Source organism: Lathamus discolor, chromosome 13 (genome assembly GCF_037157495.1).
Source record: "Lathamus discolor isolate bLatDis1 chromosome 13, bLatDis1.hap1, whole genome shotgun sequence".
Taxonomy (NCBI): domain Eukaryota; kingdom Metazoa; phylum Chordata; class Aves; order Psittaciformes; family Psittacidae; genus Lathamus; species Lathamus discolor.
Window position 1 is genome coordinate 1,875,815 of NC_088896.1, and position 23,493 is coordinate 1,899,307.

The following is a 23,493-nucleotide window of genomic DNA, read 5'->3' on the forward strand; positions in this document are numbered from 1 at the left end:
CCATTTGCATTCCAGCCTCCAGATCTCACTGGTGCAAGTGATCTCCTGGTGCACTGTGCCTGCAGCAATGTCAGTCATGACGCTGCTCATGGTGGAAACAGCTCTTTTTTGAACTGATCCTCCCCAGCAGGCTTTCTCCAGTGAAATGTGATTGCTCTATTCTGTGTGTTTGCTTGCCAGGGAAATGGCATCTTTCCTGGATTTCAGGTATGTTCTGTTATTTCACTGTACAGTCCTCCTGTGAATGCCTGTTTTTAATGTTATCACAGAAAACATCCTGTGGAAAAGCTGTGCATCTGGCGTGGACGCTGCCAAGGTATAAGCCTGGTGACTGTTCTATACATTAATGAAGCCAATCGCTAACACCCTGAAATGTACAACACTAGTGTGAGACAATTTTAAATCCTCAGACTGCATTTAAGTGACAGAGTCTTATAAGGGCTTCAAGTATCTCCCACCTTCACCCAACTTAATTGATTAGCCTGAAATGTCTCAAATGGTGAAGTGAAGGAGGTGATTCCCCCCCTCTGCTGCACTCTGGGGAGACCCCACTTGCAGCACTGTGTGCAGTGCTGGGGTCCTCAACATCAGAAGGACATGGAGTTGTTGGAGCAAGTCTGGAGGAGGCTAAGAGGATGTTCAGGGGCTGGAGCACCTCCTGTATGGAGACAGGCTGAGAACATTGGGGTCGTTCGGCTTGGAAAAGAGAAGCTGCGTGGAGACCTCAGAGCAGCTTCCAGTGTCTGAAGGGGGCTACAAGGATGCTGGAGAGGGACTCTTCATCAGGGACTGCAATGATAGGACAAGGGGTGATGGGCTCAAACTGAAACAGAGAAAGTTCAGATTAGATCTAAGGCACAAGTTCTTCCCTGTGAGGGTGCTGAGGCGCTGGCACAGGGTGCCCAGAGAAGCTGTGGCTGCCCCATCCCTGGCAGTGCTCAAGGCCAGGTTGGACGCAGGGGCTTGGAGCAAGCTGCTCCAGTGGAAGGGGTCCCTGCCCGTGGCAGGGATTGGTACTGGATGAGCTTCAAGGTCCTTTGCAACCCAGACCATTTTATATGTCTATGATTCTATGACACAACCAAGAAATTCAAGTCAATTGCAAAAGAATGGTTTACAGGTCTGCAAAAACCAGCCAGCTCCATGGAGCAGCAGATGTGGTGCACGTGGAATTGACACAAGTTCTGGGCCATGCTGACTGCCACATGACAGATTCAGTGACGTAAGTGATTTAAAGCTCCAAAGACAGATCTTGGAAAACATACCTACAACTTCCAGCCACCTACAGGGTCTAAAAGAGCCCCAGGAAGGAGAAATGTGACCCTGTGGCTCTTCCAACCCCACAACACGTACAGGAGCCAGTATTTGCTCTGTTGCCAGAAGTTTCAAGCAGATAAACCAACTGTTTTCTTAATAAGTCATCTTTCAATATGTGGGCTGAAATTTCATCCACTTGCTGCACACACGCTCATTCCATGTTAATGTCAACCCAAGTAGTGTGCACTGAAGCATGCCCTTTATTGGCATTTCAGCTATAAATGGCTGGCTTTAAAGGCATGTTCTAGAGGCATTACACACAGGAGCTTGCCCATGGAGGTAAATATTTTACAAGACTTGAAACAGAAAACTAACTTGGCTAATTTTGTGTTCCCATCCTTCAAGCACATTACACGCCTTGAGAAACTGACATTTTGCAAGCTATGATTCCAGCCCATGGACTGCAAACCCTGAAGTTATTCACGAGGACGTGTGTGATTTTTGCTCCAATAGCTTGCAATCACCATGCAGAAATGAGCCCTCCGAAGTGCACACAGTGCTGGATTCCCCACAACAGCCCACATCCATGCTGCTGTTTTCAGCAGTAGCAAGGTCATCAGCTCTTACTTCTGCAGTGGAGCTCATGATCTGTTATTTCACAGTTGATCTATAACAGGGCTACTTCTGGGAAACAGGTTACTCTGGGACCCTTCAAAATGTCATTCCATTGGGAAAAACAGCTCACCAGAGCTACAGGCCAGAGGGAACGGCTCATGGCCAACCCCTTCCCAGCTCAGCAGTACTTCCTCTCCTTGCTGCTTCTGGTGGGTTTCTTGTATTGTTTTAACACCACAAACCAGAGTGGGGGGGGAAATAACCCCTGTACTTTGAGTCCATTCCTGCAGAGCAATTTGTTTCCTGAAAAAGGAGCTCAGCATTGGCCATGACAGTCTAAATGTGCAGGGACTTTCACATGCTTCTCCTAATGAACCAGGGAGGCAGAACCCTAAGTCATGGCTTATTCACCATGACACAGCTGCCATAAGAGTCTTCCTATGGCTGTTCTCAGCACGAAACAGAGAATGAATGTCAAGCAAGCAGAACTTGAGACATTTCAGTCCAAACACTGAAGTCAGGGGAAGGTGGAAGATACTTGAAACCCATCCCGGTAAGACCACATGGACCATGGGCAGCACCACCAGCACATGGACCACGTCATCCTTCCAAAAGGGAGCTGCAGATGAGACTACTTAAAGGCCAGAGGGCTTGTAGTGACCTGAGAGGGGAGGTCTCAGGAGCTGGCTTCGCTTGTCTTGACCTAAACTGGTTTCAGCTTCCCCTAGCTGTGACTGCCTCACAGCCAGGTCACTGCTGGGTTAGCCTGGCTTTAATTTAGAGTCAGAGCAAGTAGTTATTCTGGACAGATTGATCTGTCTGTACAAGCAAAATATGGTAGAGTGCAAATGTGGTCTCAGACTCTGAACACCCGTCATAAGAGGAGTGCAATCCTGTCAATCAGATAAAGGCAGCTTCAAAGGCAAGAAAGAACAGAAAGACTGAATAATGGGGAATCAATGAAGAAAAGGATTATGGAAACAGACTGTGTTGAGAAAGCATTTTAAACACAATGTTAGTGTTATCATCATTGGATTAATAATAGCTGTTTGATGAATTTTGATTAGGTTATTAACAATAATTTCTGGGCTCCTCGTATTACGTGTGTTCCTTCTTTCCCTATGACAAGATTTTGAGCTCAGTAACTATAGTGCAGTACTGTAGGAGTCACCTCCATCTGCCCATGAGCCAGAGCCCTAAACCTTTCTCAGACACCACACGTCCTTTTTGTCCCAGGGTAGAAAGAATGGATTAAAACACACCCAGGAAAGTGTCCTTTCCTTTCGGGAATCCAGTGATTCAAATGTGTATCTTCAAGGATCTATGAGACAACAGTCCAGTGGCTTTTTCACATCAGTAAATAGACTGGAGGTAGAAGAAAGTATTGAGCCCTGGCCAGCAGCCACTACAGGGCTCAGCCACTGCCAGCCCCCCTCCCTGTGTCTGAAGGGACAAATCCCTGCTTGTATCCCAGCAGGAAAGAGATCTTTTGGATACTGTTCCCCATCCAGCAGCACATCTGGAATACCAGTCTGGGTTTCTCCTCCTTGATACCTGCAGGGGCAGCAGGACTGTAGCAGAAGAGAAGTAGATGAGAGGCAGAGATAGTGAGCTCTGGTATTATCATGCTTTGGTGATATAGAGAAAAAGAGCTTAAATATTCTTAAAGGAAGAGGAAATCACATCCCACACCGCTCTGTATCTCCTTAGTGCTTTCTAAAGACCTCAGCGCCATATCCCTCACGCCAGTGGCATAGCTCATCTGGGAACACATTTCCCTAGCTCCTTCTTCCACAGCACACATGCCCTGAAGAAGTAGGGACTTCAGAAGACGTGATCCCTAACTCCCATCACTGTCACTATTTTCTAACAGCTCTTTCAGAGCACAGGAGGGAAGCGCTGCTGAATGTGAGTTACCACTTCTCAGAGCCTGGCTATGTTGTTGACTGCACATGACAGTGAATTTGTCTTTCTTATCCCAACAGCAGCCATTAACTGCAATGCTGCTGAGGCGAGGAGGAATGGTCCTTAACATCCCAGCACTTAATGCCACCGCTGTGCTAATCGTAGCCACCCCCAGTTCCATTTGCAACCCAGTGCCCAGCCTGCACGAGGGGCGCCTGGCCAAGAGGCTGTGGGTCTCTCGCAGAGCCAGCCCAGACCCAGGGCTCACACATTAAACCAGCTCATGATGTATTTTTGATGCCCTCTTTTGGCTCATTAACACAGGAGCCTGGTTAAAACTAAATGCATCATTAAGGCTGCAGAGCTAAAATGCTTTAAAACCTCATTAAATGAAAAGATTATTACAGAACTGGCCTGGCCTGACTGAACATGTGCAGTAAATGTATTCCCAATCTCAGTAAATATTTAGTACGAGACATATTAATTTCATTGTGAAATGTGCCACTGGAACAAAGGATTTTCCTTGAAAAATCCTCTTGAAACTGAAGCCATACTTATTAAGGGAGGGAGGGAGAACATTTTGGCCTGTTACAAATAAGGGGGAGGAAGAATCAGAACAGAAACAATTCATTACCAGCTTCACAGTACTTACAGTGGGAATCCTGTACCCCTAATGCCTCAAATGAAGGGAGCTGAATCCTACCTACAAAATGGAATCTGTAAAGTCCAGAAAAACCTGATAAATGGAGAAACTCAGTTTGCACTTCTGGGAAGAGGAGGAAGAGAAAGAGATTTGTACCCAAATTTTTGGAGGAAAAAACTTGGAGTTGCAGTTTATGTGTTCCCAAAATACCAAGGAAAAAAAAGAGGAAAGAAAAAGACTCTTCAGTGCTTGCCATTCAAGGGAAACCTCCTGATGTTACAGTGAGCAGAGCCACCTCTGCAGCCTTGCACATAAAATGTTATTCCATTACAGTAATAATGGTTATGAATTATTACTATTAATGCTGTTACCATGATTATTACTTATACTTGCTCCAAGTGTCAAATCCCAGCCACTGACCTTAAGCTCTTCCAAGTCAGGCCTCTCCATGTTGACCACTGCTGCAAGTAGCTGGTCCTCCAACCCATCCCGTGTGACAGTGAAGTTGATGAGGGTGCACTGTGCCTGCAGCTCGGGTTGGAAATGGGGGTTTGCCAGCTTTGTGTGGAGGATGAGGCGGAAAGCAGGGTTCAAGTCACACTCCTTGTCCCCAATCTTAATGTACCTGCAATTAGAGCACAAGAAGGAGCGCATGTCTCTTCCAGGACATCTCACCCAAAAAGAAATAGTGGTACTGGTCAATGGCATCTACCAACATGGGATTTTGCACTCTTCACACAGAAATCACTCTGAAAGCAGAAAGTATTTAAAGTCACGTACACCTGAATCACTTCCGAGTCAGAATAAAACCCCCAGAGAGTTGCCCCTGAATTCTGGATTGTGTTAGAGAAGGTTCAGTTTCCAGCACTGGGATGGCCAGGGCAACCATGAACCCTCCTTGCTTTAGAGACACTGCATTCTACTTAAAGCTGGAGCTCCATGGAGGAAAAGCCTCTCAGCACTGAGATTTTAAGTAGCCACAGCTAAAACTGGCCAGTCTGCTGGCTCAGATCAGGCCAACTCTGTGGTCACATTGAGCTTGAGCAATGAAGCCAGATGAGGTAGTGGCTGTTTGCCATTCTTGGAAGGTAACCTCACCCAGGAAAACCCAGCCTTCTCCTGCTCTGCATTGCTGACATCAGGCCTAGAACTTACGGAGGCCACAGGAATCAACATCCTCTGAACCCAAATTTAACAAAGCCCATGGGAACCAGGGGAAAAGAGCAACTGGAAATGCTTTCAGGGATGCAGCTGGCCTATGATGGGAATTTGAATACACTTCTCAGTTAGCTCCCTTGGTGTCCTCTTGGCTACCTCTGCTTTTACAGCTGTGAAACTGAGGCAGAGAGAAATCACCCAGAAATAATGCTGAGAACCCCGACTTCAGAAAACCCTCTTGCTGTGGGTCTACCAGTGTCTGTATGGGGGGTTCTGTGGCTCCCAGGCTCATGTCCTGGCAATCACAAACCCCAATGACTTCTTATTTCAGACTTGTTTTCCATCTTCTTATGAAAGACGCGATCTCACAGGGAGTTCCGAGGGCAGGGACATCCAGCCCCCAAAGGGGACAACCGAGCTTTCCCTGTAGGGGGCTCAGGAGTCCCACCACCTCTGCTGTAGCCCCATCTCCACTTTCAAACATTTCAATCCCCTTCACTAGGCCCATCACTACCTCTGAAACGAGCCCTCCCACAGCTGACCCCACAATCAGCCCTGCTCCTCACGATGTTTCACCGTGCGGGCTTTCCACGATTTGCCTTTCCCAGCAGTTCACATCATCCCGGGATATTTTAGGCCAGTAGGGAAATACTCCTCAAAGAACTTAAGCAATGTAAAAAGCAGAGCTTAGCAGCTTTTCATTCTTTACTGCAGCAGGCATAGAGCTCAGCCAATGCCAGGCTCCTGTGAGCAACAGAGCTGTCCATGGCAGAGACTTCCAGCACCCCAAAGGATGCACATCCTTCTAAAGGCAGACTCCACTCTGTGAAAGCCAGCAAAACAACATCAAAACAGCCCCTGAACCACCTTCAGCGCTGAGCACACGGTTTAACTTGTTCCCATTATTGAAGCATACACTATAAAACATGCTTCCGTTACTTTACAGACAGAAAGAAGGGAAAACTGAAGTCCTTCTTGCTGCTCTCTGGGCTGAAGGCTGACCAGCATCTGCCATGAAGAATGTGACCTCATTACAAGCACTTATATATTCCTGATGCTTAACCCTGTCGCTGTATTCCTAAGTAGGTGCAGTGGTTGCTAAAATCCAAGGTTACTTTTTCTTCACAACAGTAACAGCTAATCTGGTAATAATTCAATGGCAGGAGAGGCAAATACAGACCCCAAGGTCACTGTACCAAAGCAGAATTACAGGCCTCTCTTTTCCATGAGGTTTGAATGACACTGTCCAACAAAATGGAATATGGAGGTTTATTTCCTATGGCTGAATTACCTGCGACTGCCTGATTTAAAAGGCCCTCCCTTCGGAAGGCAGGATGTTAGTGCTGCTGTGTATGAACACCCACAATCTGAGGTCAGGTAGAGAAAGCACAACAGCATAAAGAGCCCATTCATACACACCATTAAACCACCCCGAAGCTCACCTTCCTTTCTTGATTGTTTCTCGCCCCAGTAACGGCCCCAAAACTGGATCCACGAATTCCTCCAGGTTTTCAATCAAAACCAGCTCTCCTGCAGCCAGGGCTTGTTCCAGCGTGTCCAAATACCTGTGGGAAACAGCACTGGTACCCACTGCAGCAAAGCGGGATGCGACACTTTGCAGCAAGGAGGATGTCAGGGGGACAGAGGATGCTCCACACTGCAATGGCAGCTATGTGCATGTGCCAGCAGTTGCAAGACAGAACAAAGGTGAAGATGGTTTCAATGTATGGAGCAAAAAGTGGCATGGCAGAGTCTTGGCTGTCCAAAGAGAATTAGGTCTCAGACCTCCAAAGGGCAAGCAATAAGAACTGTTTCTTCTTTCCTGGGAAAAGACCCTGGCCATCAGAAAACAAGGATAGGACAACTTGAAGCTGTTACTGACAAATACTCTGCTCCCCTGAACCCACTGGTGCAGTTCATCTTGCACAAGAACAAGGATGAAGAGAAGTTTCAGCTCCATTTTGCCCAGGGTTTAGGGTCACATTTAGTACAGCTTCGTTCCTCATGAGGGAATTGGACCCCTTTGCCCAGTGCCTGACTGGGAATTGGAAGATGCCCTGCATTGGGATGTTTTGTACCAGGAAGAGCAGGGTCAGGTGCTTGTGCTCTCTCCTTCAGGACTGCTCTGCGCTTCACACAATTTCCTTCTCTGCAAAAAGGAGAGAAGGGTCCTGGGCAGGAGGTGAGGATGCTCCAGCTGCCGATACACCATCACTGCTGCACTGAATGGGTCCAGCTAACTCTACTGGCTAAATTTAGGTTCTTCACCTAAGCTAGAGAGTTTGGGACCTCAAGAGGTGACAGAAAAATCAAAGACAAGAAGTTCACAGTGACCTTTAAAGCAGCCTTTAAAGGAATATGTTGGCATAATGCAAGGCCCATCCTTGATCAGCAGTTCCTACTTTTCCGAGTCCAGAAAGATTTTATACACAGAAATAAAGAGAATGACAGCAACTGACCCCAAAGCTCCTCAATGGCCTTTTCCTGAAGGAGAGAAAGGGGTGGGTTTAAACTTCATAAAGCATTCGAAAGCAAAGCAGCACTATTTGGCAGATGTTGAAGCACTCATTTACTGTAATGGAGCAGAGGCCCTGAGACATCAGAGCAACACACAAAACTCCTCCCTTAAGTACCTGCTGGCCTGGTGTGTGGCTGGCAAGAGAGGGGAAAAAGAGATGCTGTGTTTGTCCACCAAGCTGTAACGGCAGCACATTGATATTACAGGGTCTGTTCCTCCTGTTCCATCTTGGAGGTCTGTATTAAGGTGCCTCCTCTGGGATCCTTACCTTGCTATGGACTGCTCTGGATAAATGCAAGGCGTGGTGACCAGGTTGGCCAGGAAACAGAAATGTGCTCTAATGAGAATTGAGCTGTATTTTCATCCCATATAAGATCAAACCTAGTTTATATATATATATATATATATATATATATATATATAAAATAACTTCTTGTTATTTTCTATGATGAAAGGAGACACCAGCAAAACAACCTGGGCAACCCCAAAACATCTCCAAATCTACATGCAAGCACTAAGCTTGGGTCCCTCTCGCCTGTTGCCAATGCTTTGCTCTTTATTAAAAGAAATCATCTCAGAGCTCCTACTCAGGCAGAGATTTGACTCTGAGCCTTTTGCATCCCAGATGGGACTCCTCCATAGTGGGTAGAAATAGGTGCAAACTGAGACAGCAGAAGACCAGTCTGCTGATAAGAGCCAGGAGGGAAAAGCCTTCCCATAGAAGATTTAACCAGAACAATGTAAGGGTGCTGCAATAAGAACCTCCTAGCTGCTGCCAGCATGGGAGCAGGGTTCACCCAGCTGGTCTTCAGGGCATGGTGACCCTCATGGCAGCTTTGCCCTCCACGGCCTGGCCCAGTCTCTTCTTTAAGTAAAAAGCCCTACTCACCCTCCCGGTGAAACTGACTCAGGACACAACACATAAGGGGCCTACAAGGATGCTGGAGAGGGACCTTCATCAGGGACTGCAGTGATAGGACAAGGGGTGATGGGTTCAAACTGAAACACGAGAGGTTTAGGTTAGGTATAAGGCAGAAGCTCTTCCCTGTGAGGGTGCTGAGGCACTGGCACAGGGTGCCCAGAGAAGCTGTGGCTGCCCCATCCCTGGCAGTGCTCAAGGCCAGGTTGGACACAGGGGCTTGGAGCAAGCTGCTCCAGTGGAAGGTGCCCCTGCCCATGGCAGGGTGTTGGAACTAGGGGAGCTTTAAGGTCCCTTCCAACACAAACCAGTCTTTGAGTCTAGGAATCAATGAAAGGACTAGGTAAGCAAGGTCCTCTCCAACCCAAACTATTCTATGATTCTAGAAGATGAGCCCAATGGAGGATGCCACAGTCCTATGTGTAGCTCAGCCTCCAGCTGAGAATGGCTCTCTCCATTCTCAGTTTCAGAAGAGTTTCCATGGTAAGTGAGCCAAGCACTAAACAGAACCTCTATTTAATGAAAAATCTCTATCATTTGGCTAATGAATAAGCAGTTAATGCACAAATACATGTGAGGGTCTTCTTCAATGTAGCTGGCTCAGATGTTTGCAGTTAAATATACACTGTTCATCAAGTAGGCAGATAACCAATAACGGGCACTATTATGCGAGAAGGCTGATGTTTACCCCTTCTGCCCAATCCGGATCACGCGGAGGTCTTCTCCATACTTGGTTTTGATCCATTTGATACCCTGCAGCTGGGGGTCCACCATGAGGGGCCAGCGCTCGCAGTTGCTGAGGATGGTGGCGTTCTCAGTGGACATCCGATCAGCCGGCAGGCCCTCGTTCTGCCAGGCTGCCACATCAGCATCATCGGCCAGCATGGTCAGAGGATCGAGGGATGGAGTCACAGGGATTGGCACCTGCGAGGAAAGGAGAAATGTTTCCTTGTGTGTTGGCAACAAGTGGCCAGTGTGACCTGCAACAGAGCTGAGCAAGGATAGTATTCCCAGATATAAGTCATAAACTTACCAGTGGCCTCCCATTCTAGAGGATACTTTTGATGTAGTATTCTATGTTTTCCAATTCTGTTGTGAATAAACCCATACTATGCAAGCAACCCAAAGACTTCTGCCTGCACAGCACTATGCACTCGAAGGACCGCAGCCCAGCCAGGTGGGCTCAGACCTGCTGGTACCAGCTCTCTTGGAAGAGAGCTCCTCATCATGAACATAACGAACACCCTCGTAAGCCTGATGCAAAACAGCATCAGCAGGTCCAGAAACGCCCCTCTGACATGGGAGGCCATTTGTGGGTGTGACAATCAGAACGTTCTCCGTGCCACTTATCTGAGCAGAATGGGCCTTAATTTTGCATTAGAATTACAGGCACCTCCTTGAAATTTCTAAGCCCAGAGTCAGGTCATGGTTTTGAACCAATATTACTTTTCTTAACTAAATTTTTGCTACAAACCTAAATTTTGGCTTGGTTTTAAGAGCTACGAAAGGTAGTTTTTCCTCTGTCATTCTAAGGAACTTGCTGGTTTTCTCACCAATTTGATCAGGGCATCACTGCCCCGTTGCAAGCTTATTTACAAGCTTCTTGGCATTGCACCAGGATTTATAACAGTGACTGTACTGATGTGCAAAAGCTCAATCCTGCAGGAGACCAAGCACTTGCCTTTACAATGCATGGAGGACCCATTAAAGATCAGTGAAATATTAAACAAGTTTGAAGCATGAGAGTCTCCATCTGGTCCTAAGGCATGGGTAAAAACAGCTGAGAGGTATGGCCAGCATGAACAGAGCTTGTGTCCAGCATGAAGACCCTTCCGGAGGCTTTCCAAGCCTACTGGAGACCTGGTGGTGAGTTCAGCCTGCTCCATGCAATTCCTTCTCCACACTACCTCCACGCTTGGTTTGCTGCATTGGAGATCTTCCTCTGCATAGAGGAACTGGGTCACTTACCTGGAGCAAGGACACCATGTCTTCCCCAGAGAAGAGTAAATCAAGTGTGGCTACATCCTGCTCCTCAATCCAACTTGGTGGGGGCACAGGGATGCCCCTCATTTGAGGACCCCCTCACTTGGGGGATCCCCTGTGGGCATCAGAATTTATGTTAATTCTGGTAAGGACAGCTTTTCAGAGGAATCAGGTCTTGTCTTACCTCCAGCTGGTGCAAATACGGCTTCCAGATCCCATCCAGGAGGTCCTGTCGGTATTTCTTGGTGAAGTAGCCCAGGTAGGAGACAAAGGCTGTGATCAGCAAGACGTCTCCACACAATGTGCTGTGTTGCTGTTTGAAGTCCTTCACAGCTTCAGCCCATCTCACGTCCTCAGAGGCAAGTCCCCCAACCTACAATTTCCCAAGCCAAATTGATCACTACAGTGGTTCTGTAAGAAACACCTCAGGATCTGGCCATGTCCAGACCTTGTTCCTGTTGTTAATCATCACTTGCTAAAGTTTAAAACCTGGGGATGGGAAATATTCCATGCTAACCCCCCTTTCCTCCTCCCCTCCTATTCAGTGAAAGACTGCAGTCAAATCTCAGCTCTCTGCTCCAGGACTCCCCTAAAACCATCAAGGGAGGATCCATCACTTCCGCAGCAGGAATTCACATAAAGATGAGGATTTCTGAGGCGGCCCCACTTCCACAGCTTCACACCCCATTGCACCCTCTCACATGGTGCACTCCTCTCCAGCAGCCACAACCTTCAGCTATTGCATGCAATTTATTACTCCCCCAGGCAGATGGGATTTTGATCACAATCCCCTTGGGTCAACACTGGGATTTTCCTTAAGGCTCTGACCAGAAAACATCTCCTCAAAGACATTTTTCATGAGCATCCAGAGCACAAACAGCCCAAGTGAGCTTTACCCCAGCTTTAAAGAGGGTACAGCACCTCCTGGTAAGGTGAGAGATCTCTGCATGCACAGACACTCACTTAAGGAGAAAGTCTGAGGTCTAACTGAGAACCACAGCTTGGAAATCTGTCTGGAATGCATCCTTCAGCTTTATTAAAAATTCCTTTACATCCTTCTCTTCTGCAAACCTCCCTAGATAGGGGTTGCTACGAATGTGGCTCATACTATACTGTTTCCTTCCAGGTCACTGTTAGATGTTAAACAGGACCATCTCTAACACAAGCCTCTGTGATGAGGCTCATGAATACCTCACATAACTAATTCCCCTAAAGTGGGTTATTTTGCCACGTTAAGCTGACATGCAGAACTCCGGTCCCAAGGATGGGAAGGCACCACCTTCAGATCCATCCTGAATTCCACCATCACATGTTTAAAGTTAACCAAGTCCTGTTTCTATCAGAATCTTGCTGCAGAGGGTTAACGGCCACCCTCTGGTTTCCAACACAAATTTACTTCTGGCCAGTTTACACCATCGGTTCTCCTGCAAAGACTCCTCCAACTCCAAGAGAATCACAGAATCACCCAGGTTGGAAAAGCCCTTTAACCTCATCCAGTCCAACCGCTCCCCAGCCCTGCCAAGGCCACCCCTGCCCCACGGCACTGAGGCCTCATCTCCACGGTGTGTGAGCACTTGCAGGGCCGGTGCCTGCAGCCCTGCCCTGGGCAGCCTGTTCCAATGCCTGAGCACCCTCTGGGGCAGGAATTGTTCCTCAGCTCCATCTAAACCTGCCCTGGGGCAGCTTGAGGCCGGTTCCTCTTGTCCCATCCCTTGTTCCTTGGGAAAAGCTCGCCTCTCAGCCTCTTGTGTACCTCCAGGTTTTATAAACAGCCATCATTTTCCAGGCAATGTGCTCTGCTTGGCTAACCAAAAGAAGTTAATTTTCTCCCCTTCCAAAATCCATAATCACAGGAACAGCTCTACCAGGCCAGACCTAAGCTCCACCTCCTCTGGCATCTTGTCTCCTGACAGCAGCCCTTAGCAGCTGACTTGGGAAGACCATACAAATGAGCTTGTGGTAATAACAGCTCATGACAATCTCCCACCTTCCCACAACTGGCGAGTTAAGGACCTTCTGGAACAGAGTTTATATCTTTGTGCTTAATAGCCAGTGCTGATTTTTTCCTTCATGACTGAGTCTCAGCTGCCACGGATACGAACCAACCTTTTGGCATCTCCAGCATCCTGTGGGCAGGAGATAGGCAGATTAGCAATGCTTTCTGTTAAAAAAGTACATCCTTTGATGTGCTGCCTGAACTTTTCAATTGCTAAAACCCATTCACACAGTGGAAAAACAGTGAAGAACCATCTTCACGTCACCTGCTCTGTACCACTTATGATCTCAAGCCCTTGATACCCCCTCTGCTGTCTCCTTTTGAGGCTGAACAGCTTTAGCCTATTCAACAATTCCTCACACAGAACCAGCCTTTTGATTGTCCTTGCAATCCATTTCCTTGCAATTCTTTACTGAATGATGCAATCTTTATTATCCGGTTTCTTTTTATTGTTGCCTTCCCTGCACCATTTCCCATTCTACCAGACCCTTTGAGGTACAGGGAAGCTGGCAGAAGTACAGCAAGATTTATCTAGAATGTATTTATACTGTGAGGTTGTGATTCTCCTCTGGTTTGTTCTTTCTTCCTAATAAGCCCTAACATTCCATTTTGGCCTGGGTTTGGGATTTCTTGCCTCTGGGAGCACAGAGCTCATATTCACAGAACTCTTAACTGCATCATTTCATTCCTGAATGATAATTCAGCATCACCTTACAGGGCATGAAAAGTGAAACCTGATTTTTCCAATAGACATTACTTTACATTTATCTGCCCTGCATTTCACGCCTCCACCACTCCGAATCATTTTTACAATGCTTTATAGGCAGCCTCCATCACTGGTATTACTGAGAAACTGTGTGACCTGTTTACACACCAGCTCATCCAGCTTGCTGTGATTATTCTGATGAACACCAGGACTAACAGACACCTCCTAAAACACCTCTGGTGGCCTTTCCGCCTTGTCAAATCTGCCCCTTTGGTCCAGTGAAAACAGTGAACCAGGCTTCTCTCAGCCTGCTTCCTTCCAGGAGCAGAGAGGCTGCGGGGTCTTCTTTGCCATATTCAACCTCAGAGCTCTCCCTAGGGTACAGCCTGAACAGATTCAAGTGGGCCTCACTGGTTGCTCCCAATGTGCTCCTGGTTTAGAGGCAATCAATCTGTCATAAATCCATAGGTACACGTCTGCATCTTGTATTACCAAATTTCATTCTATTCCTGTGTTTCCCTTACCCAAACCATCCAGTTACTTCAACTACTGTCATTCTTCTCTTTATCTGTGGGAATTCTTAGTTTTATGTTCTCATTCTTATAGTTCCATCTTATCGATACCCACATTCTTTAAAGTGGAGCATATGAAGGCTAGAAAATATCAGGGATCAGGCAGCATGGAGTGTACCTGCCCTGCTCCTCCTCTGTCCTGGGCATTTGCTGCAGTCCAGCTGAAGCTGGGCAGACCCTGGTCTGAGGCCCCATATCTGTTCTTCACATGATCCTACTTGCTGAAAAAGCAAAGCACTACTTTTAAGTTAGCAATTACTCTGAAGGATTATACCTAAGCTATCCTTCATCTCAGCTCCAGCAACAGAGCGCACAGAGGTCCACTTCCTCCATCTTTCCACCTCAGGTCCTATAGAAGTCATTGGAATCCTTTTTATTTAGCAAACCAGTCCTGATTGTACAGGCTTCTGTCACATCCATCCCCTGGACACCGTCTCTTTTCCAAACTGAAGAGTTCTAATTCATTTCCCCTCTTCACGTCAGAAAGTGATTATATACTTTGTGGTAGCTTCTCTAGGTCGCCCACAGCCTTCTGACTTGGGGTAAGATGACTGGGTTCAGCATGAAAACTGCTGATAGATGAGCACGATAGATCCGAATCAATGATCATTTAACTTCTGCTTCCTGATTTTTTCCTACCAATTGCTAATACTCAGTTTGCCTTCCTTCCTCCAGTGCTACGCTGCTGTTTCTCTGCAACGACTCCAAGAATTCTTCTGTGAGTGACAATAGTGCAATTAGAACCTATCAATGTAAATGCACGATTACAGCTCACTTGCCCTGCAAGCATTACTTTGCGTTTGTCATCATGGTATTTCATCTGCTGCATTAGCACATATCCACTCATGAACACCACCCAGCAGCCATCCTCTGGTGCACAAACCCCTTGGTATTCCCTGGTTCCTGTCCCTTGGGTCCTAGAGCATCTTCCTTAAGTCATCTAAGTTCACGAGATGCCGAACTAAAAGGAGGGTACTCTAAGGTTCAACTTGTCTTCATCCCCTTGATTCAGTTTTTAAACCAAAGCAACACTACCTGTGCTCAGTTAGGTGTGTTCTTCATACAGCCTCAAACGTCTTTATTTCCAAGACTGGGAATTATTTTTGCCCGCAGTCACATAGGTGACTTCTTGGATGTCTTGGATGTCCATTCCAAGTGAACAGATTCTCTGTTAACCCACAATACAAATGCTGCAGCTCACATCCCGGCCACAGGCAGAGACAGCTGATTTTCCAGGGTCAAAGTGCTTCTCCTCCTCTCCCAACAAGCTTCCACCACCAGAAATAACCCTGGCCTTACCCAGACTTTCAAATCATCCCTGATCCTAATAATTTCCACTGTTTTCCATATGATCCACAGTAAACAGAGACCCCTGGCAATTGTGCATTGCTGTGTGCTGAGAATCCAGAGTTACTTTTCTCTCTTTGCTGGGAAAGCCATGTTCTCCCCCGCTAAAGCTTCAAAAAGGAGCCCAGGGAGTATTCATTCAGAGATTTCAGCTCCAGGCAAGAGTCTGAGCCAAAAGCCCATGCTCATCTCCCATAAGAAATGAGACACAAGAGTTTCCGGGTTTAGTCTGGATGACTTTGCCCAGCAGGGGCTAATGCTGCCTGCAGGTCCTGAGCTTGATGCGGTTGTGTCTGTGCAATGTGTTTCTAGTTGTGTTGCAAAAAGTTCCGTGCAAGAGGGAAGTTAAAGCCCTCACTGTGGCAGCAAGAGATGAAAATCCCCTCCAGCAAACCAAGCACAGCTCCAAGCCTCAGGCTGGAAGCTGCAGGTGAAGTTCCTCCACCTACACTCCAGTCCCAAGACAAGAGCAATGGAGGTCTCTACGGGAAGCATTGGTTGGGTTGCTCATGCAGTACCAAATGGGGCTGCTACGTCTTCCCACCTTCACCAGTGTTTTTCTGGAACAGTTGGGAAGGGTTAAGGGGGCTGGGACTGAGGGAGCAACAGAAAGTGAGGTTTTGAGCCTATCTGCAGCATTACGAGAGCTCTAAACAGCACACAGCTCTCATTCCAAATCCTTGCATTTAGACATGTGGCAGCAGCAGACACTCAACAGGGCAGATGATACCTGGCTTCCTACCCTTGTTTGCTATCACGCTCCTTTTTTAGACTGTACATTGTTCAGAACAACAGGAGACCCAGTAGCGCTTTGTGTGTTTGTTCATATCCTCATCTCTCAGCAAGCCATAGATAAAACCAGAACACAAACAATCCCACACCATCCTTCTCTGCCTTGACACTGGCATCCCAGAGCTCTCAGCCTCTTATCTGTTATCAGTGTTTATGACTATCAGGCTGAACGCTTTACCCAGCAGATGATGTTTACCAGCTAGAGATCAGCAAAACCCACACTGCTTTTTTCCAGCTGACCCCAGGGCATTGCCCAGCACGCATCTTCCTCACCACTGCAAAGACTACACCAGCTGTATGACGTTTCAGTTTTGTGTGATCCTAGCTGCAGGAAGATTTGCTTCCACCTGCTTTATCTCTAATGGTGAAAGCAAAGGGTGTTCTAGATGATCGTAAGGTCCTTTCTGACCCTAACTATTGTATGATTCTATGATTCTGTGTTTCAGCCTGGGGAAGAGTACATCCTGGCAGCATCTGGGGGACAGAAGACAACACTATTTGCAAACTATGGAGAGAACAATGCTCACCCTGTCTCGTCTGTATGCACAGGCAGATGCTATGTGGGGAAGCTCTCCACACTTTCAAACGCAGAGCAAAACTGCCTCCCAGCATCCATGGACACCACCTTTGGGAGCACAGAAGGACATGACTGATCATGGTCCCCACTATGGCAATGTCCCATACTTGAGCAGATGCCCAAATTCCATCTAAATGAAAATGCTTATAAACCCCAACAACCTGCTGCTGAAGAATAGCAATGTAATCGAAGTCAAAAGTCCAGTGATGCCCTTCTTCTGCCCCAAAACATCAAACCACCTCCTCCACACAGTTCTCTTGATGCCCAGATCAGGCTGCACCTTAATGCATGCTCCAGTTTCCTTTTACTGTTTTCAGCTTGCTTCGATGAGAGACTTGTAACCCACTCACTGAAACATCCTAAGTATCTACAAAAGACTGCAATAACTCTGGCAGCGGCGAACATCACCCACTGATGTCCGGGCAGAGCCACACAGGGCTTCTCTTATTCATGCAACACCAAAGCCATTTGAACACAAGCAACTTCTAAAGGCTTTCATGGCTTCAAGAGTTCAAAGGTTGCTGCTGTTGTTCTCCTGAAGCCAGGACAGCGAAAGGTTTCTTTCCAAAACTGGTTACCTTGTGCATCCAAGGCATTTCAAGAGGAAAGGAACTGTGAGGCTTTGAAGCCAAGGCAGCTGAACTGCTATACAGAATAAATCAAGACCGTGCCTAAACAAGTGGAAAACACACTGAGGTATTTTACAGTTGAGGATATAGTTCAGCACCAGTGAAGCACATGAGCAAGTACAGCAGGGGATGACCCTGACCCTGTCCCAGTTAATGAGGGAGATAACATGTGTCCTGGGTTGAGCAGCAGCAGTCATTCTTCTCCTTCTTAGGAGCTAGTACAGTGCTGTGTTTTGATCTTTTGGCCTTGGAACAGTGGTGATAACGCCGATGTTTTCAGTTGCTGCTCGAATGTTTGGTCTGGCCAAGGACTTTCTGAGCCTCATGCTCTGCCAGGGAGGAGGGGAGGCCGGGAGGAAGTAGAGACAGGACACCTGACCCAAACTAGCCAAAGAGGTATTCCATACCACAGCACGTCATGCCCAGGATGTAACTTGGAGTGACCCGGAAGGGTTGGGTCGACAGGGTTGGACAAGGTATTGGTCGGTGCTCGGCTGGGGGGAGTGGGGGCGAGTTATTGGTCAGCTGGTGTTGAGGTGTTGTATTCTTTCCTCTTGTTATTTCCTTTATCATTATTATTATTGGTGGTAGCAGTAGTGATCTATGTTATACCTTAGTTACTAAACTGTTCTTATCTCAACCCGTGGGAGTTGCATTCTTTTTGATTCTCCTCTCCGTCCCTCCAGAAGCAGGGGGAGGGCAAGAAGGGGGGAGTGAGTGGACGAGGTTTGTGGTTGGGTTTAAACCACGACAACATGCTTAAAAGCAGATATATCCTTGTTGATTCACTGAGATGATGCAGCCTGGGACACACATTCAGTGCTATCGGACCACAGATTAACCCACACACCAACCCAACCTCAACTGCAACCAAAGGATGTTTTTCCAAACTTCATTCCTGTGTTTTAGCTTGATTTCAGAATCCAAAAATCTTTCTTTTAAAGGAAATGATTACATTTAAAAAATCATGTACAAACGGACATCACAAGTGACTCTCGATAAAATATCCATTTTCTTTTACAAGGACAATTTCGTTAACAGAGCTAAGCCCCCCCCCAAAAAAAAAACAATCCAAATTCCACAACTTTTCTTTATCATAGACTCAAAGACTGGTTTGTGTTGAAGGGACCTCAAAGCTCATCCAGCTCCAACCCCTGCCCCGGGCAGGGACCCCTTCCACTGGAGCAGCTTGCTCCAAGCCCCTGTGTCCAACCTGGCCTTGAGCACTGCCAGGGATGGGGCAGCCACAGCTTCTCTGGGCACCCTGTGCCAGCGCCTCAGCACCCTCACAGGGAAGAGCTTCTGCCTAAGAGCTCATCTCAGTCTCCCCTCGGGCAGGTTCAAGCCATTCCCCTTGGCCTGTCCCTACAGGCCCTTGTCCCAAGCCCCTCTCCAGGTTTCCTGCAGCCCCTTTAGGCACTGGAGCTGCTCTCAGGTCTCCCCTTCAGGAGCCTTCCCTTCTCCAGGCTGCCCCAGCCCAGCTCTCTGAACCTGACTGAAGACTCATGTTTTAAGCCAAGCATTCACATGCTAAGCAGGCACTGTTAAGAAAACGCGTTCTGTTTGTTACAGTGGTACTAATCGATGTGAAATTAAGCACTATTCAGTGCAAAGCACACACTTCTATACACACATATACTTACATGAAAAGAACTGAAACCACCATTTCCATGTTTCTTTTCCATGAAACATTTTCTTCTTCTCTTTAGTGTTTACTCACTCCTAAGTGAGACACAATCTACCTTCACATCCCATGCTAAACGGGATGGTTTTAGGCTGTGGAAAAACACAGGGAAATAACTCATCCTGCAAAATCTGCCCAGAAACAGCTCTTCCAAATGGAAAAGATACTTTCCTGTCTTAATTAAAGGTTTGGGAAGCATCCAGTAAGACTCAACCTGAAGAACATGAAAGCATCAAACCTCTTCAGTGGTTGCATAAGAGATCTGCATTAGAACAGGAGGGGACTTACCTGCTATTTGTCTTTGACCCCTTACATCTGAGTCTATCACAGCCCTGGCTGCATTTGTTTTCAAAGGAAGCAAGTAGAAATTCAAGACAAAACGTTTTTTTTAGTAGTTCCCCAGTACCTAAGCATGTAATGGGTGAACAGAGAAGTTCCTGGAGCACTTTGATGCCCCACAACACGCCCATGAAAACCCACCTGAAATCTGGACAGCTCTGAAAATCCCAGCTAAAGCTGAAGGTCACATTAAAAGGTTTGAGGGTAGGAGATAGAGAACAGCACAACTCTCCATATCCCAAGCAAAAGGATTCGCTGCTCTGCTGTTTTTCTTTATCTGCACTGGGATAGGTACAAACAGATACTTTACATATAAATCACAGCCCAACACAGCCAGGAGCTGATAAAATGAGTAGAGAAACTTGGATCCAGCATCACTTCTGTACTGTGACTTAGCTGCCACCAGCTCCACCAGCAGAAGCAGCTTCAACAAGACAGAGACCAATCTCCATCCCTGAATACAATCAGACAGGCCAGGACATTCTTCTGGACATACAGGTACAGCCTCTTGGTAAAGAGAGTGGTTTAAACACACTCTCTTTAGCTCCACTGCTTCTGGGAGGAAGGGCACTTGGGAGTGCACTGCATATTCTGTACTCATACAAGTCCTTACTGCTAACTGCATCTTATCATAGACACAAAGACTGGTTTCGGTTGGAAGCAACCTTAAAGCTCATCTGGTCCCAACCCCTGCCACAGGCAGGGACCCCTTCCACTGGAGCAGCTTGCTCCAAGCCCCTGTGTCCAACCTGGCCTTGAGCACTGCCAGGGATGGGGCAGCCACAGCTTCTCTGGGCACCCTGTGCCAGCGCCTCAGCACCCTCACAGGGAAGAGCTTCTGCCTAAGAGCTCAGCTCAGTCTCCCCTTGGGCAAGTTCAAGCCATTCCCCTTGGCCTGTCCCTACAGGCCCTTGTCCAAAGCCCCTCTCCAGGTTTCCTGCAGCCCCTTTAGGCACTGGAGCTGCTCTCAGGTCTCCCCTTCAGGAGCCTTCCCTTCTCCAGGCTGAACCAGCCCAGCTCTCTCAGCCTGGCTCCAGAGCAGAGCTGCTCCAGCCCCTGAAGGCACAGCGAGTCAGATGTTTTGAAAGCACAGAACAGTTGGGGTTCTCCGTGCAGATGACGTCAAGGCTGCCTTTGGGTGCTGGAGGGTGAGCTTGACTCATCAGATCTGGCTGCTAGAACCAACTCCAACCCCACCATGCAGAGCTCACGCATGGGACAGTCTCCTGCAGTCTGTTTCTTTGCTTGGAGGAAGATGTGGCTTGCTCCAAGCTAACAGCCAGCGCAGAAGCCAAAGCACAAGGTGTTAAGGGTAATGGCAGCACTGGATGTGAGCTGAGGCTCCAGCTAAGAGGACAGTGGGACCAGAAGCCACTATCTCTCAGCCTTTAACGGGTGAAGCAGTGACAAGGGCATTGCCCCCACTGAAGACAAGGAGGCTGAATGTTTTGAAGATACAACAGGCGATGCATACTGACGGCCTGAGAACAAGGACAGACACTGCTTTTTTGGAGCTATTCATTGCTTCTCATTTCAAAACCGGCAAAGCTACTGGCATATTCCCACCTTTATTTTACCCATCTGATGTTTAAGTCACCCAGTTTGGGCCCATCAGTACGTGATCACACATTCAGGTAACGGAAAGGAGATGAGAGCTGTGAAGAGAGTATAACTGGTCTCTTTAAACACGAGCAGTGGATGAAAAGAGCCAACGCAAAATCATTTCCATTCCTGAAGCTTGCTGCAGGGCAGGAAATGTATTCCCCACAAATGAGCGGATGTCACGTACCGCATGCACGCGGTTCGCATCTCAGCAGCACCTGATACCTCCCATTCATGCCACGGGAGCTGCATCTGCTGACACTCACCAGGCGATTTGCAAGAGCGATGGTACACGCTGTCGCTTCAGCTTCTTGCTGACATTTGAGTTTGTCTGAAGTGGCCTTCTCAAACTTGGCTGTGAGCTTCCGCAGGTTCTCATCGAGGCGCTGCGCATGCGGACAAGGAGACAACAAGAGCACAGTTTTAAGGAAAACCCTTCTCCAGGGACCGTTCACCCCATGGGCAGTGCCGGCCAAGCTCCACCACCACACACAGCACCACCACTGCCCAGGGTGCAGCCGCTATGCAGTGTTGTGGCATCAGGAGCCAGCACAGAGCACTGATGTGCTGTGTTATTTTATGTGCTTGTAATGCACATCCTCAGCACAGGGCCGAGGCAAAGAACACATAAAGCTCCTTTATCTGTGGCTCTGCCCTAGTGTGAATTTAAACTGGGAAAGGGGGTCCCCTTCTGGCCAAGTACCAATGACCGGTGCTACGGGTGAACAGCGAGAGGGCAGCTGAGAGAACAGAACTCCATGTTTCCTGATGCTGCAGCTCCCTTGGTCCCAGTGCAGCCGTTGAGGCTGCCTCACCAAGTTGTGTTGAAGTCCCCAAGGGATGCCTTGGGCAGCTGCAGGTACTGAACCATGTCCAAGCCATTCCTCTCACACCCTATTTCTAGAAGGGAATATAACAAGGGAATCAATAAAACTGTGTCCCCTGGGAGGCTCCTGCAGAGGAGCCCAACCAGCACTAGTTGGGACCATCTCACATGGAGGTTGGCTGCAAAGTGCTTCGGGGCTGAGAAGGGGCAGAAAGAGCCCAAACCACCTGGAGAAAAAGAGCCCTTTGCTTGAACAGAACTGTTCACTCTCTGGTATAAACCAAATCAAGAGCTCCCATGAGACCTTGGAACATTTCAATTTTGATAAGAGAAGTAATAATTGATTTTATCTGCACCCAGTGCAAACTGCTTAAGGCTAAACTGCTTGTAAATCACTTTAACACTGGTTGAGCTACACACCAGAAACAAACCTGGAAATGGAAAAGGATCATATTAGGGATATCTGTAGCTCTCCTGGATACTGGAGAACACAAAGCTGTCTCCCCTTGACCTGCTTTGGAATTATAACACAAAAGGTTCTGTTTCTGCATGCATATGAATGTACATGCAGACGTACACTTGTATATATAGAATCCCATTACACAAGCATGGTCTGATAAATGAGTACCTATGAGCTATGAAGAACAGATCACACCTGCAGTACCGCACAGACACATACATCCGTGTGCAGCTGTGAGTATGTATCTTGCTTCTACATCTCCCCTCCCCAGAGTCATAGCAAACTTACTTCCCAGGCAGACAAAGCAGAGGGAAAGGCACTCAATATTTCTGACAATCACAATAGTCTCATCTATTACTAAAAAGGGGGTACGTGACAGTTCAGGGCCTTGACGTGAGCAGGTATGAATCTGTCTCACATCAGTGAGGCTATCCAAGATACCCCAGCTTGGTAAGCAAGGATATACCTCCCCACACATCCCCCACGCTGAGCAGTGTCTCATTACCCATGTGCAGAGGGGAAAACTCACCTAAACCGGGTAGTTTTGTAAAAGCATGCCAGTGGAGTACCAGTAACAAACCCAGAGACTGTCATTTGCTTTAACATCGTCATAAAGTTCAGGCATTAAAAGCTTTGGAAATAAGCAGCATAAAGGCATAGAATAAGTACCCCAGAGCTATTTTACATCTGAGATGTGAGAATTAGAAGCTAATTTCAAGCCCAGGTTGGACGGGGCTTGGAGCAAGCTGCTCTAGTGGAAGGTGTCCCTGCCCATGGCAGGGGTTGGAACTGAGTGAGTTTTAAGGTCTTCTCAACCAAAGCCATTCTATGATTACAGAATCATAAGGTGCAAGCAGGGCTGGAGAAGAACAGATGAAACCTAGAAAGCAGCAATAAAAGGGACAGAAAAGACTATAGTCCTTACTGTGAGGGTGGTGAGGCACTGGAACACGCTGCCCAAAGAA

At 47.5% G+C, this 23,493-nt stretch overlaps 1 protein-coding gene across 5 annotated transcripts in view; it reads right to left on the minus strand.

Annotated features, from left to right (window-relative positions):
• Nucleotides 1–23,493, minus strand: part of DNAH9 (dynein axonemal heavy chain 9) — a 145,493-nt gene that overhangs the window by 62,004 nt on the left and 59,996 nt on the right. For all 5 annotated transcript variants that reach the window (XM_065693329.1, XM_065693328.1, XM_065693330.1 and 2 more), the window contains 5 exons: nt 21,509–21,628; nt 11,183–11,371; nt 9,704–9,939; nt 7,021–7,143; nt 4,841–5,045 (listed from right to left, as the gene is read on the minus strand). In XM_065693329.1, the coding sequence (XP_065549401.1) occupies nt 4,841–5,045; nt 7,021–7,143; nt 9,704–9,939; nt 11,183–11,371; nt 21,509–21,628 (873 nt within the window). The remainder of the gene's footprint in view (nt 1–4,840; nt 5,046–7,020; nt 7,144–9,703; nt 9,940–11,182; nt 11,372–21,508; nt 21,629–23,493) is intronic.